This window comes from Otolemur garnettii, unplaced genomic scaffold, assembly GCF_000181295.1.
Source record: "Otolemur garnettii isolate 467f Iridium unplaced genomic scaffold, OtoGar3 scaffold00002, whole genome shotgun sequence".
In the NCBI taxonomy this organism is placed as follows: Eukaryota; Metazoa; Chordata; class Mammalia; order Primates; family Galagidae; genus Otolemur; species Otolemur garnettii.
Window position 1 is genome coordinate 48,601,376 of NW_003852397.1, and position 15,094 is coordinate 48,616,469.

Here is a 15,094-nt window from a genome sequence, read left to right on the forward strand (position 1 = left end):
TGGGTTAGTCATTTTTAAAGCCTTTTTCAGCTCTAGAGTCTATGTATCTGGCTGTCGTGCAGTTCCTACCCAGGTGAGTTTGAACAATAGTACTATTTTATCTGTCCTATATTTGTTCCAGGGAATTCTTGATTTTAAATAAAAGATTTTTAAAAGGTAAAATTCCAAGCTCCTGTAGAAAGAGTATTCTCCAGAGCAGTGGTTCTCAACCTTCCTAATGCCACGATGTATTTTCATTGTTCCAAAGGGGTCTCGACCCACAGGTTGAGAACCGCTGCTCTAGAGTCCACCAGAGAGGGATCTGATCTGCTAAGAAACAGAAAGGAAGAAACACAGCTCAGAGCAGACTTAGCGTGTATTCCTAACAACCACAACGCAAACAAGCAGCAATCTTATAGTTAACTAGACGTCACATTTACAGTCACTTAAAGCCTACCTTCATTTTCACATTAATTTCTGCTTAAGCAGTCTTGGACTTCACAATGCTTCTGCTAAATAACAAGATTTGTTCACAATTGTAAAATTATTGTTCCCTAGTTGATCCTGCTAGCTGGGATAGAAATAAGTGATAGTAGCAATTTCACCTCTAGTTCTCAAATAAAGAATCCTACAGACCTAAAATTCCAAATCGTTACTTATTTTTGGTCCTAATACTATTAAATCAGTATTCCTGAAATTAACCAGGGAATATATCAGGAAATCGAATTCTCCTTCAGGGATACTTCAAATTTTTCTCATTTTTTTACTAGCATCGGGACCTTTATTTTCTTTCTCTGCAGCCAGTCATCAAAATACCAGGGAACTTAATGTGGGTCCCCCTACCTCAATTCCTACTCCCAAAATAATTTTCCAGATGAATCAATGATTTAAGCATGGAAATTAATTAAATTCACTGTAAGAAAACAATGAAGAATATTTTCATAATTTGAAAGAAATCCCCTTTCCAAACATGATAGAAAACCAAAAATAAAAATATTCATAAACGTGACTATAAAAATTTACATATTCTACATAGCAAAAAATTTATTCAAACTCAAAATGCAAATTATCTACTAGGAGAAAATATCTATAGTACAAAGGACAGGCAAAAAGCCACAAGTCTTTTAAATATAAACAGCTACTGCAAATCAAGCAGAAAAAAATGAGCTCAATACAAAAATGAGTAAAGGCTATAAACTGGAAGTTCACATTTGAAAAATGCTAGCGGTCAATAAACAGATGGAGATATATTCAGTCCCAATGCAGTAGCCATTTTTCACGTATGAGAATATCAAAAATAGAATGTTAATACCCATGCTTAATTAAAGAAGGAAACAAACCCTTACATACACAATGGGTGAGAGCACAAATTAAGGCAACTTTTTTAGCGCACAATTTAGCAGTGTCTATGAAAAGACATATTCTATGGTCCAGCAAGTCCATCAGTATAAATTCATTTTTATGTGCATATGTCGAATGTTATAGAAACATACGTATACAGAGGTGTTTATTACAGCGTTAAATAAAACAAAGAAACAAGTTCATCAGACATGCATCAGTGGGAGACCTAAATTAGACACTGACATCTATTCCTTAGAATACCATCCAACCATCCTAAGAAAAATGAAGTAGATTAACATGCATAATATAAAAAGATCTCCAAAACATACTACTCATTAGTGTAAAAAAAAAAAAAAAAAAACCTGTATATAGATACAAACAGCTATATACAAACACCCATACCAAAACATACAAACCCATACCTAAATTTACTAGAATGACATACAAGAATGGTTTGAGCAATTATTATCTCTAGTGTGCATGCATATATATGGCAATAGATGAGGACAGATCTTTTTAAATTTCTCCTTCTTCTCTTTTATAAAAAGGAAAAAGCTACACATAAGAGGAAAAAAAATCAAAACAAATTGCCCTGCCTAGGTGTGTATAAAATACTGATGAAATGTTCAGAATTCCCTCTTATAATTCCTGGAAAATAAAGAAGGCTGGAAGCTTTAGAGCTGGGTTCCTTCTACAGTTTCAGAATATTCAGCTTAGGACAAGTTAAGAAGAGCATGACAGGTGAGTGCAACTGATTTAAGTAAGTCAAGAAAAAGAAGATATCTCTTAAAATACATACATATAAAGATTGTGAAAAAATTAATTATTTCGGGTTGTATTTGGAGGCAAACAGAAAGGAATATTTAAGGAAGACATTTCACATGGCCCTGAGCGGGAAGCAGGCAGGTTATAATTTATAGAATCCTTGCTAGTTTGAAGTGTGGACCTTTCTACCAGATGAGTGGAATGCAAAAAAAAAAAAAAAATAGCAGTTGGGTAACTTAACTAAATTTGAAGTAATGATGTAAAGGTGATAGCCCTTTAAACATTAATTTTAGCATATATTTATTGCTTTGGATAAATACATTTTGAAAATATTTCCTACATCTTAATGATCACAAATTCTCCACAATAATCCATGAAAATGCCCCTCTCCAGTCTCCTGCACATCTAACACAAGATCTCACAAGATCCTGAGGAGAAAATTAATCATCCTTGGATGCCAAATTACTCCAGACCAATTTCACATGCTTAGAACACAGCAGCTCCTTGCAAAGTAGACAATCGATTTGGGATCTAGGATTTCTTTAAGGCTCAGTAACAACAACTAGTCTTCCAGAACTGTAAATCTGACAACTCTGACTTCACAATGAAATCACCCACCAGAGCTGCTCTATAAACCAATTTACGGCTGCCTAAATTAACAAGAGAAAGCCACAGAAGTGTCTTTCCAGAACCAGCTCCCACAGGGTCTGCATGCCTCCGTGTTCTACCTACAACAAAATCCTATTGCTTTTCTCCTGGCTTAAAATGTAAATGCAACAGGACAAGCAGGAATTCCATTACAGTGGAAAACTTTTAAAATGACACAAAAAACATCTTCTCCAATGAAATAGATAATTGGTCTGAAAGGTAATGCCCCAGGTCACTCTAATGCCCCCTTCCTCTCCTGTGGTTACTTACCTTAGAATTCATTTCCATGTGATATTTGGCACATGCTCGAAGCTGAGTCACCCAAAACTGTTTCTCTCTTGCATCAGCAGCTAAAATAGGGAAAACAAAGAAAGAAACGTTCGCAGGGATTGTTCCAAAACACATCCAACTTACTTCTACACCCACCTAATGGGGTGGGAGGCTGGAGAGAGAGAAAGCAGATGTAGACCTCCACGTTCGCAGGCGGCCTGTTCTTACACCAAAAAACAAATCATGCTGAACCTCCACAGAAAATTCCCTCAAGCGGCATTAGAAAGGCATTCTGAAATATCTGGTATAAGAATAATTTTGCTATTTGTTTTAAACTCCTCTGAGAAAGTCAATTCTATAATACTTCTTTAAAAAGGCAGCAGGAAAGAAAACACAGGTTTATTTTCAAATGCCTCTGCCTTGTGTGGCTAACATATATCAAAGTACAATTTTCCAGGGCTTTTGCTGGCTACCAGAGTTGTACTGTGGAGTTATTAGCATTTACAAAATTAGCGTTCAGTTGAATTACCATTTTAATATGTGTTCTCCAAGATTCATATTACGATTGGACAGAACAAGATGCCAAACGCTGCCTTAGACAGCCTGAAATTTCCCCAAGGAGACATTCTAGTGCAAGTCAACTGCACAGTCATAGTCTTTCATCTACACCCCACCTCGTAAATAATATATGTGAAATTATTCGTAAATATCACGGGAGCATACCAGGTTCTAATAAAATCTAAATCATCCCTTTAGCTGCATAATTAACTGCAAAAAATACTGTAGTATTAATTACATAAATGTTGACTCTCCAGAAAACAGAATGCTTTCCCTGGAAATCATAATTGTTTACAGAAATGGCCCTCAAAATTCTCTGTCAATAAAGCCTGACTTCAGTTTGAACTTTTGAAGAAATCTAAATGAACAAAATGGGAAATCCCTTGGTTTAGTACCATTTAAGGCCTGGAGATGACCTTTCCAAATCTGAAATAATTTGTCTGCCAAGAAGCCTGTTGTACAAATATGATAAAACGCAGTGTAAGACCACATGAAATTAACTTCCAAAGACAAAGGCTCTAACAGGAGTTAGTCCTTTTCCTTAGGAAACTGGAAGAATTGCCAACTTTTGGCAGAACTAGCCAAAGGCATAGCATTATAAACATTCCCAAAGGCTGTGCATCTCGTGACATCACCATCCAACTCTGAGCCTGGGAGATGGGAATGGAGAAAATCGAGGCCAGCAGCTTGCGAGACAGGCCAGAGACAAGCCATAAACCTGCAGAATTTTATCCTGCCTTTTTTGTAGTTGATAAGCTTTAGCAAATTTAGCTCTTATGATTATTTCATGCAGATAATAAAAGTTTTCTATCTGCTATTCAAACTACCCTTACAAAGAATGTAGGGTTTAATAATCCAGAGAATATTAACAGTTCAATGGCAAAACAAGATGGCTCAACTGTCAAATTAGTTGTTTTTTTCTTTTGGTATGGGTTTGTGTCATGTTATAAACCACAGGGGGTGGGGAGGATGCCATTAAGTTTTTCACCTGCTATTGTTTCTGTTCTGACAATTTATTAAGCAATAAACCGCAAAGCGAAACCAAGGACCATATAAATCTAGCCAGCTAGAACACACACTGCATGAATCTCAAAAGCAAACATGCATCTTACCACACCTCCGAAAAACTTTCTTCTTCAGCGATAGGCATTTTTATTTCATTGTTTTATAGATTCCGAAATATGATTTGTAAATAGACAATAAAGAAATATTAGCTTACTCCATCTCTTGGATAGTAAAGCTTGGCAGTAGAATAGTGAAAATTGGACTGAGAGATAAGCCCTCAGTCTGGCTTTGCAGAGGCAACCTACCATGATCAAGAGTGAGAAGAAGAAGCCTTTTCTTGCTACTTAGGTCTTACTCAGATAAAGTAAAATGTTACAGATAACAAGGTAGAATTATCAACCGTCCCTTAATACTTGATACCTACTACCTTTCCTTAGGCCCTAATAAATAATGATTTACTCTGTGTGTGTGTGCGCATGCACGTGTACATTTGTATGTGGGCATTTGGATTTTTGTTCATCGTTTTGTTATTTTATTACAGGAAAACTGGCAGAAGAATCACAGCAATGCAACTATAACAAAATCCTGGTAGAATGATCTAGCAATCAAATTACACTGTAATTTTATTACAAGTCTGACATTTCCGTGCGGTGCATCATGTGCCTTGAGGGTGAATGTTGGACTCCCTCGACATGACCCTCGTTTCTGAGGTGCTGGGCAGACATCTGAACAGACATCAGTTTTCAGGAAGCAAAGACCAGGGAGGAAAGCACAGAGAGGGAAATTAACGCCCCTTGGCTTCTCAACAGGCACAGGGGTGTTCACCCTTTTTTTTTTCCTCTGCCACACATTGGAAGAGTAAGGGTTGTCTTGGGCCGTACGTTAAATACACAACCACTAATGAAAGCTGATCAGCAAAATAAGGTCTGTACATGCTTTTCATGATATCCAACACCACAGATAAGCAAAAGAAGTCCTCACAAAATCAGCATGTGGCCTGCGGGCTGCTGCAGGTTGGACACTCCTGCACCTCATTGGATGGATAAAACTCAAATAAAGGGGCTGTTTACTAAGAAAGGCTTTTCAAGAAACTTTGAGAGGAAGTGATTAGGACGCTTATCAGGCTTGCTTTTAGCACAGCCCCACAGTGCAGTGTAGTAAAGACTCATACTATAAGGTCCAAGAAAATACATCCTGAGCTAATATTTGAAATCTTCAAAGCCTTCATCACTCACCTTCCCTTTGTCCTTAAGGCTGCAGTTAAGTAAGACAAGCCATTCCTACTGTCAGCTCTACTTCCCATCCCAGGGTTAAGAGGGGCTGTGCCTGTCACCACAGTGTCTGTCACCAGAGTCCTCCAAACACAGCAAATTATTAAAGGTGATTGAAAAAAAATCAGAAAACAAGAGTGCCATCACCATGGCAACTATAAATGGAACCCATGAAGCCTGTCTGAAAAGTTTCCAGGAGAAGAACCTACCTCTCAGCTTATACATCTCTCCGTTAGCAGAGTACACGACCAGCATGTGGGGAGCTTCGTCACTCAGGGACACTATGGCTCCAGATAAAGACAGGGCTCCTCGAGGCTTCTGGTGTTTGCTTTGCTCATTCACAAAATACTGCAGGATGCCAGCCTCAAAATCCAGCACAAAGTACCTGCACAGAGAAACCACAGTACATCATTTTTCTCCCCCGGCCTATTCCACACAGCAAAGCAGAAAAGCAAAGCCATCCTGAAGTCCACACCTGGGCTCCAAATCCAAGAAGCTGAAACCCCAAAGTCCCTCCCAAACGCCCCACAGAAATAAATCAGCCTGAGTAGGGAGAGAGCAGGGGATTCTCACATCACAACGGAGCTCACAATGGACCTCTGTGGGCAGGACCAGGCCCACTCAGGGTATGGTACAATGCCTACCACTAGGCCAGGTGCCCACAGATACCACATTAAACATCAGGACGGCAGAGACCATGGAAGTGCTGCAGTACGCAGCTCATAACACACTCCACAGGACTTCTTGGGGACAGCTGGAATTCACCAGGCCTTTAAGGCAAGTAGATTTATGCCCCGACAGCAGCAGCACCTGGGCCTCCAGCTTCCTGCCAGCTGCATACCATGAGGAGCTTGACATCGGCCAAGGACCATGAGGAGCCTCTGTCCCCCTGGACATTCCAGCAGGCCCTTTCATGTATTCTTTTTTACACAAAGAGGCAAAAATGTCCTCTGCTCTGGGTAGTTGAAAAGCCACTGCACTCTACATCCAGGGTAAAAAAAGAACTACAGTTTGCCCAAATCATACAACAAATCGTTATAGCCAAATATCTGGCCTGTCTATTGTCTGAAGTTATCACCCAGGAGGTAGCCAAGATAATATCCCTTTCTCCACCACAATGGAAATGTCTTCATCTGAGATTCAAATTCTTCCAGCACAGCCCACACTGACTTTTCTACCTTCTCACTTTTTGCTCTGACCTACACACTTCCTCCACATTCCCAACTTGCCTCCTACCACAGGACCTTTACACATGCTGTTCCTGTTGTCTGGAGCAGTTACTCAAAGTGTGGTCCACAAGTATGGATGGTCCACAAACTGTTAACCGTCCACGATAGACTTTAGAAACTTTTTCTGCCATTTGGCTTTGTTTCAACATCCACCTGCATGATCAGCTGGACGTGTCTCGTTAAATAGTTTGGATGCTGTTCAACATGTACGATACACGAACACTACATCCTAGTAATGAATCAATCACAATCCAATTGGGACAAGAGGAAGGAAGCAGGTTCTTCACCACAGATGGTTTGAGAAATACTTGCCTGAAATGTTATTTCTCTTTCCTACTATATGGTTCCCTCCCCTCTTCTTGCCATGTTAACTTCTCCTAACCGGGTCAAATATTCTTCCTTGTAGTACCTTGAAATCCTCCTTCATGGCACTGGCCCCAGTGGAAGTCTACATTTGTGCAATTACCTGATTCAGTGTCCTAGACTCTATGCTCTGAGGAGATAGAACATGTTTCCCCAAGTGCCCAGAATGGTGTCTGACACTTCATTGCTACTCAGTTAACATATGTGAAAAAAAAAGAAAAAAACCTACTGAATCCCATAGTTCCCCATCTGCACACCAAGGTGCCTGGGTCATACGGTGAACTCAGAGGCACTGCAAAGTATTACATCTCTGAAGGATGGATACATGGCAAGACTCAACACAGGTCAGATACCTGATGAACAGAACTCAGCTACCATATAGAGCAGAACTCAACCTGCTCTACTAACTCAGGTAGTTTTCAGTTTCAGTGTTTGATTGCACCACATTCCTCTCGATGACATATTTTTGCAAAGTGTTTCAGCAATTGCTATGATAAGAACACAAAAGTCAGTACAGATTAGGAAAAGAGGGCGGTGACGGTAGCTCAGTCAGTAGGGTACTGGCCACATACACTGAGGCTGGTGGGTTCGAACTTGGCCTGGGCCAGCTAAAGCAACAATGACAACTGCAACAACAACAAAAAAATATAGCCAGGCATCGTGGCAAATGCCTGTAGTCCCAGCTACTTGGGAGTCTGAGGCAAGAGAATCACTTAAGCCCAAGAGTTGAAGGTTGCTGTGAGCTGTGACACCACAGTATTCTACTGAGGGCGACTTAACTGACACTCTGTCTCCATCTAAAAAAAAAAAAAAGAACCAGAAAAGAACAATGACCAGTAAGATGTCATGGTCTGAGAAGCTGTGTAGTGCCCACAGGTTCACACATCGCATTTATAAGTAATTTTGGTTAGTTCAGAAACAAAAATATTTTTCTTTCTATTGCTATTTATTATTTTTTGTATTTTTTTCAATAGCTACTGAGTTAAGACATTAATATGAATGAGGTGATTTGTAGCTAACCATTTCATAAATTAAACAGTTAGATCTAATTTAAAACCACCCCAATCAGGAAACTTTACAAACATCTGACCTAATTCAGTCTCACAGCAACCCAACAGATATTATCCCTATTTCACAGATGTCCTGAAACTAGAAGAAACTTTTTTTTTTGAGACAGAGTTTCACTATGTCGCCCTCAGTAGAGTGCAGTGGTGTCACAGCTCACAGCAACCTCAAACTCTTGGGCTTAAGTGATTCTCTTGCTTCAGCCTCCCAAGTAGCTGGGACTACAGGCGCCCACCACAAAGCCCGACTATACAAGAAACTTGAAACCTAAGCCCAGCTCATTGGTGCCCAAGGTCCATGCTTGATCCACTCCAGCAAGCACAAACTCTCCCTGGATGCCCCCTCACGTCCTCCCTTGTCACTTTTCCTTGTCTCCTCTCCAGGACCTACTTCCGTATTTTATTCTCCAAACCTTCCTGGGAGCTAAGAGCTGAAAGCTTCTGCCTGGCAACAGAAGTCCCTATTCAACCCCTTCCCCTGGAGCGAAGTGCAGCCTTCTCACTAGCACACAACTGCCCAGGACAAGCCTCTAAGGCAGCAGTTCTCAACCTGTGGGTCGCGACCCCTTTGGGGGTCACCTAAGACTATCCTGCATATCTGATATTTACATTACGATTCATAACAGTAGCAAAATTACAGTTATGAAGTAGCAACGAAAATAATTTTATGGTTGGGGGTCACCACAACATGAGAAACTGTCTTAAAGGGTCACGGCATTAGGAAAGTTGAGAACCACTGCTCTAAGGAATCTTCCACTTTAAACTATTTGGAATATTCCAGACGGCCTGGCCAAGGCTATCAGTTTCACTCCTATCCTTCCCTTCTATTGTTCAAACCACTATAATAATATAATAAGAAGAATACTTTTGGTTTTCATGATTAGCATAAATCAAGACACAAAAATGTCATAACCAGGGTTATTCAGGGTGTAATCCTGAGCCCAGCAGTATCATCATCACCTGGGAGCTTGCTCAGCTCATCCGAGACATGCTGAGTCAGAAACTCTGGGGGCGGGGCCCAGGAAGGTGTATTTTAAGCTTCCAAGCAATTCTAAAGCCAGGCAAGTTGGAGAAGCACTAGTCTAAACACGAGGTTCCCAACCCATGGAGCCACAGACCAACACTGGTCCATGGCCTATTAGGAACCAGGCCACACAGCAGGAGGGGAGCAGTGGGCAAGTGAGCGAGCAGGAAGCTTCATCTGTACTTACAGCTGCTTCCTGTCACCAGCATCACTGTCTGAGCTCCACCTCCTGTCAGGTCAGCAGCGGCAGTAAGATTCTCATAGGAGCATGAACCGTACTGTAAACTGCACAAGCAAGGGATCCCGGCTGTGCGCTCCTCATGAGAAGTTAACGCCTGATGATGGACATAAGCAACACACTTCGGATGCCACTGGTCCCATCACCCCCAAACGGGGCCATCTCATAAACTGTGCATGCGACGGACCTCAGGGCGTCCATCCCCTGATTCTGCATTATGGTAAGCTGTATGTACAACAGCCCATAAAACTCACTCTCACCCCTTCTTTCCCACACACACACTAGAATGGAGACAACCTGCAGGGCAACGTTGAAACCCTAGGGTGGGTATGGCCAAGACACAAAAGGGAGGGAGCCCGGGTCCCTGAATCACCACCTGGAAGAGAATATCCTGCTGAGGAACACACATCAGACTGCCCCGTGAAGGAGAAAAAAACTTTAATTAGGCCACTAAGATCTGTTAGAGCAACTATCCTTACACAAGCAAATATACATAAAGACATGTTTATTTTTATTTTTATCTGATTCTGCTTAAAATTTGCTCCTACTGTTTAATGTGGGGCAAAACCCAAATTCTTTTAACAAGAGAAGACCCAGGGTAATTTCTGAGCTGCCATTGCACAAATTATTTAAGTGCTGGCTCTGCCTTCTCTTTAGGAGCGAATATTTTCAACTTGACCTATATTTAATGTTATTGTGACTGTGGTTGTACAAACACTGCTTGGGGGAAGTCCAAGCATTAACAGTAACCCTTACGAGAGCAGGGAAGGAGACTAGGCTCGTGCTACAGCACCTTGGGTCCCCCCACACCCCCACAGCAAATCACTCTTACACAGGGGGAAAGTAGAAAAAGAAGGGGATACACATTCAGGGACAAGGAGACACAACTTGGCCTTGGCTTCCCATCTTTCTCCTTCCACACTGTGCCATTGACTGAACGGGGAAAAGGCCTGATCTCTTTCTCCTCTTGCTCCTACCAACATGCCCGCTGGCAACCTGTCAGCTTTCCCCTCTCCTGAGACAGCTTCCCAAATGTGCATCCTGTTCCGACAAATAACTGTACGTTTGCAAAGGACATTATTCAGAAGCTGGTACAAAGAAATGAATTGAACACTGTTTATTTGTTCAGTAAGGATGACAGAATAACCAACTGATGTCACATTATGCAGGATATGGGGACACATTAATGATTTTTCACATTCCCTATTTCAAGCTGACACCTTAATACTAACCTCCTGCCTCAGGTGGAAGAACAGAACACATATATTTCCACTGCTTCCGAAAATAGTTTAAATGCAAATGCCCAGGTTTGAATCATGTGGACTAAGGAGGGTTATCAATAATTTACTCCTCCTTTAAAGACAGTTAAAAATTTTACCCTATTTTGAGGGAAGCAAAGGGATGCTATGTGATTAAATATTACAACAGACGAAACCAAGTATTCTTTCAGAATGGACTTTGAAAGTTACATCAGCTTGTGTTAAGCTGGTAAGGCCTGTCCATGCGACCTTAGGAAGAACAATTCCTGTGGGTCAGATCCCCTGGTAGGAAAGAAATGAAATTCAGTTTCCCACAGGGCAGTGGCTCTGTCAGGTATCGCTGCTTGGCGCTGTAGCTCTATCTGAAAGTCACAGCTTTCATTCTAAATAGGAAAGTTAACCATATTTCTGGATTAGGCTTCATTAAGCCAAGTGAAATTGTTAGATAAAATCCTGAAACATTTTGAAAGGCCTTCCCTTCTAGAGAACTAAATAAGGCAAACTTAATTCCTGGATTCTGGGTTTTTAAAAAATTCATATCTTTGAGCTTTAGTATGCAACTTGACTGCTGTGTCAGTGAACTTAATTGTAGACAGAGCATATTTTCTTTGCTATGGTAAGAAAAATCGAAGAAAGTGCTGGGGGGAGAAAGGGAGGGTAAGAGAAGAAATCAAACCCATGAAGAAAGCCAGCTTAATTCTAATCAGGCCAGCTTCTTGCAGGCACCCTTGCCGGCTCCCCAAGCTGGAGACGGGGCAGGCACAGACCCCTTCTTGGGAAGGGCTGGGGAAAAGGCAGATATTCCACTGCTTTGGAAACACATATACCTGTATCCTGGACACTGACACACTCTTGTATACTCACACTGATGACCCCAAAGACACACACAGCTCACCCCCACACACTTGACAGTCCTGGCATTCACACTCACAAGTTCACGCTCACAAACTAGCTCACACACATTTGCACAAGTACACACATGCACACTCATAACACACACTCAGATGTGCATCACACACTCTCCAGTTCACTTCCACACACGGTGCCGCCCTTGCCCACCTGCTGTGCCTTCCCGGGCCTGCATCTCTGAAGGGTCACTTGTGTGCACTGGTAGCCCCTGTCACCTCCTGCCCCAACCACCTGACAGTTTCATTAATGTTCAACTTTAGGACCTAAAAGTTGACACATTTCTACACTGGGGGGAGAAGTGGGGCCTAGGATGGCACCAACAGCCCTCGGCCACCCCAGGCAAGAAGAGAAACACGAAGGAAGAGAAAGAGACGGGGCAGGGAGGGAAGCCATTCGCCGCACTACCACGAGAGCTGCAAACACGCAGTGGAAACGTCTTCCTTTGAAGAGGGACTTTGCTAGACAGGCTGGTCCTAACAAAATCAAAATCATTTCATCTAAATTTAAAAGTGAAAATTAAAATGTCAAGAGTAAAGGCTGAGAAGGGGATGTTAGGACTCTCTCTTTGCTACTGAGCAGAACACTATTCACAACCATGTTACTGCTGTCACGAAGAGGGCCTCCAGGCTCCTGGCAATGACGGTCAGCCCCTCACCTTCACAGGCAATGCCAAGGCCAGGCCCACCGGGGCCCCTTGCCCACCTAGGCCCTCATTTCCCCTGTGGAGGAGGAATGTGCCCCAGTGGCCTGGCTGACCACAGCCTCACTGGGAGGCCGCCCCCATGCTGGGACCTGCCTCACTTCGCCAGCACTCTGCCTTCCAAGCATCTGCTCTAAACTGCCAGACAGGGTGAACAGGGCCTGTGTGCAGACTTCCACACCTGTCACATCCTGACCAGGGCAGCAGGGACTGTGTTCTTCAGTGTAAGACCTTCTCCACGTGGAATTGTCCACCACTCAACTCTTTCAGAATCCCAATTAACAACCACAGCACCACTCCACATGGGAAAGACTGAGACCCTCGCCCCCTTCAGCACCCTCCCCTCCTCTGTGGATCCACTAAAGGAACTGACTGGAGCAGGCTCAGAGGGGGAGGAACAGTTCTTTCCAGCACTGGACACACCGATTCCTGAGGTCTCAGTAGCCTTCCAACTTCATTTTGCCCACAGAAACTTAAAATATCACCATTTACCCCATCAAGAAGCAACCTAAAACTTCCATTCTCCTTCTCATTGAAAAGAAAAAGTCAGTAAAAATCAGGAAAGTGGAACGTAGTATTTGAAGAGGGGGAAAACTGGGGATGCATTTTCCTAAATTTACCTTAAGTCTTCCAAATTAATGTCATCTGTTGATCATTAATTGAACCCTTTTCATCTTCAGAGATCAACATATCAAAGAGCTCCAAGGAAGTCTCTTCCACCAGTCTCACATAAGAGCAGGTATCCACACACCCCCAGATGGGATCTGTGATGCCTTGATCATTGTGATGAAAGAAAGCAGAATATATCACCCCAAAATATGCCTGAACCTGGAGGGTAGAAGGAGAAGGGGGAAGTTTTATTTCCTTCCCTACAGTGGCCTCATTACCTTGAACCCTTACAGTCTGTGGCTTAGGAGAAAACGGTAAGTGTTCTAGAATATCTTTCATGATAACCAAACTTCCTGATAAGGAAAATGCTGGATCTAACAACTACACAGGTTTCAAGGCAAAGCTCCTGTAGACAAACTCAGTCCCAGACAAGTTTTAAAGTCTAGCGTCTTATTTACCCTTAGAATTTGTGGCAATCGCTGGAGAATCCCAGGGGTCTTTTTATAGCTTTCAGTTACCTACTTACTCCTTATTTGTGACCAGAGAGTCCCCCCACCATCCCCCAAACCACCAAGTTCCAATAACTCCAAATGGTACGAAATTGTCAGAGGGCCCTCAGACTCACCACCAAGTAGAGGACAAATACCTATGGATTCTCTTACCTAAGGATCATATTAGAACACAGGCCATTATTAAACATATTCAGGCATGCAATGCAATAAGTTCAATCTCAAAGACAGCAAGAAAAACTTGACATAACACATCCTGTAGTATAACCATTACGCTTCTCTTCAAATATCTTAAAGATATGTAAACGGAACCGTCAGTAAAAATAACTGACAAAACTTACTGAGCCCTTTCTGTGCACCACACATTATGTGCTGTACACAAAATCAATTCATTTATGCCTCATAGCAGTCTTGGAAAGTAGATGTGATTATAAACCCTTTCTACAGATAAAAATCTTCAAGTACAGAGAGGTTGATAACTTGTCCAAGATCTTACAGAAAGAAGAAATGATGGTACTTAGATTGTAACCCAGGAAGTCTGGCTTTCAAGCCCCTGGCTCTAAACCGTTCAGATATTGTGTATGGTGAGAACAGATACAAAATTATGTACTCTCAACAACACAGGGTCAAAAGTGCATAAAGCAAAACCTGATACAAATACAAATAAAACAAAATGAGAGAAAGTTTAGAATCCTATTACCCACAATCAATAGACATAGTGATATATCTGTTTATATAACATACAGATTCAGAACAATATGATCATAAATTTGAAATTTAAACATTTTTGTTTATTTTTTATTTACTTATTTATTTTTAGAGACAGAGTCTCGCTCTGTTGCCCTTGGTAGAGTACTGTATCATCACAGCTCACAGCAACCTCCAGCTTTTGGGCTTAGGCCATTCTCTCACCTCCACCTCCCGAGTAGCTGGGACTACGGGCGCTCGCCACAGCACCTGGGTATTTTTTGTTGCAGTTTGGCCGGGGCCGGGTTCAAACCCGCCACCCCCGGTATATAGGGCCAGTGCCCTACTCACTGAGCCACAGGCACCACCCAAATTTAAAAATTTTTAATTCGACAAATTATAAACCCTAATGAAAATATAACTGCTTTTAAAATGTACAATGTTTTCCAAAACACTGGCTAAGAATACATCAGTACTAAAAAGTAACAATTTTATACGTCACATTTTAAACCTACCTCATGGCAAAATAAACATCTGCTGTGCTAAAGACTTATATGTTTTAAAAAATAAACTAATATTTTAAAATATAAACTAACTCGGCTTGACACCCTCACTGGGTAGGGCACCGGCCACATACGTCAGGGCTGGTGGGTTGGAACCAGGCCC

At 41.9% G+C, this 15,094-nt stretch overlaps 1 protein-coding gene across 2 annotated transcripts in view; it reads right to left on the reverse strand.

Moving 5' to 3' along the window:
• The window catches only part of OSBPL10 (oxysterol binding protein like 10), a 306,798-nt gene that overhangs the window by 183,826 nt on the left and 107,878 nt on the right, over nucleotides 1-15,094 (reverse strand). For both annotated transcript variants that reach the window (XM_003781767.2, XM_003781766.3), the window contains exons 2-3: nucleotides 6,047-6,222; nucleotides 3,004-3,083 (exon numbers count right to left, since the gene is read on the reverse strand). In XM_003781767.2, the coding sequence (XP_003781815.1) occupies nucleotides 3,004-3,083; nucleotides 6,047-6,222 (256 nt within the window). The remainder of the gene's footprint in view (nucleotides 1-3,003; nucleotides 3,084-6,046; nucleotides 6,223-15,094) is intronic.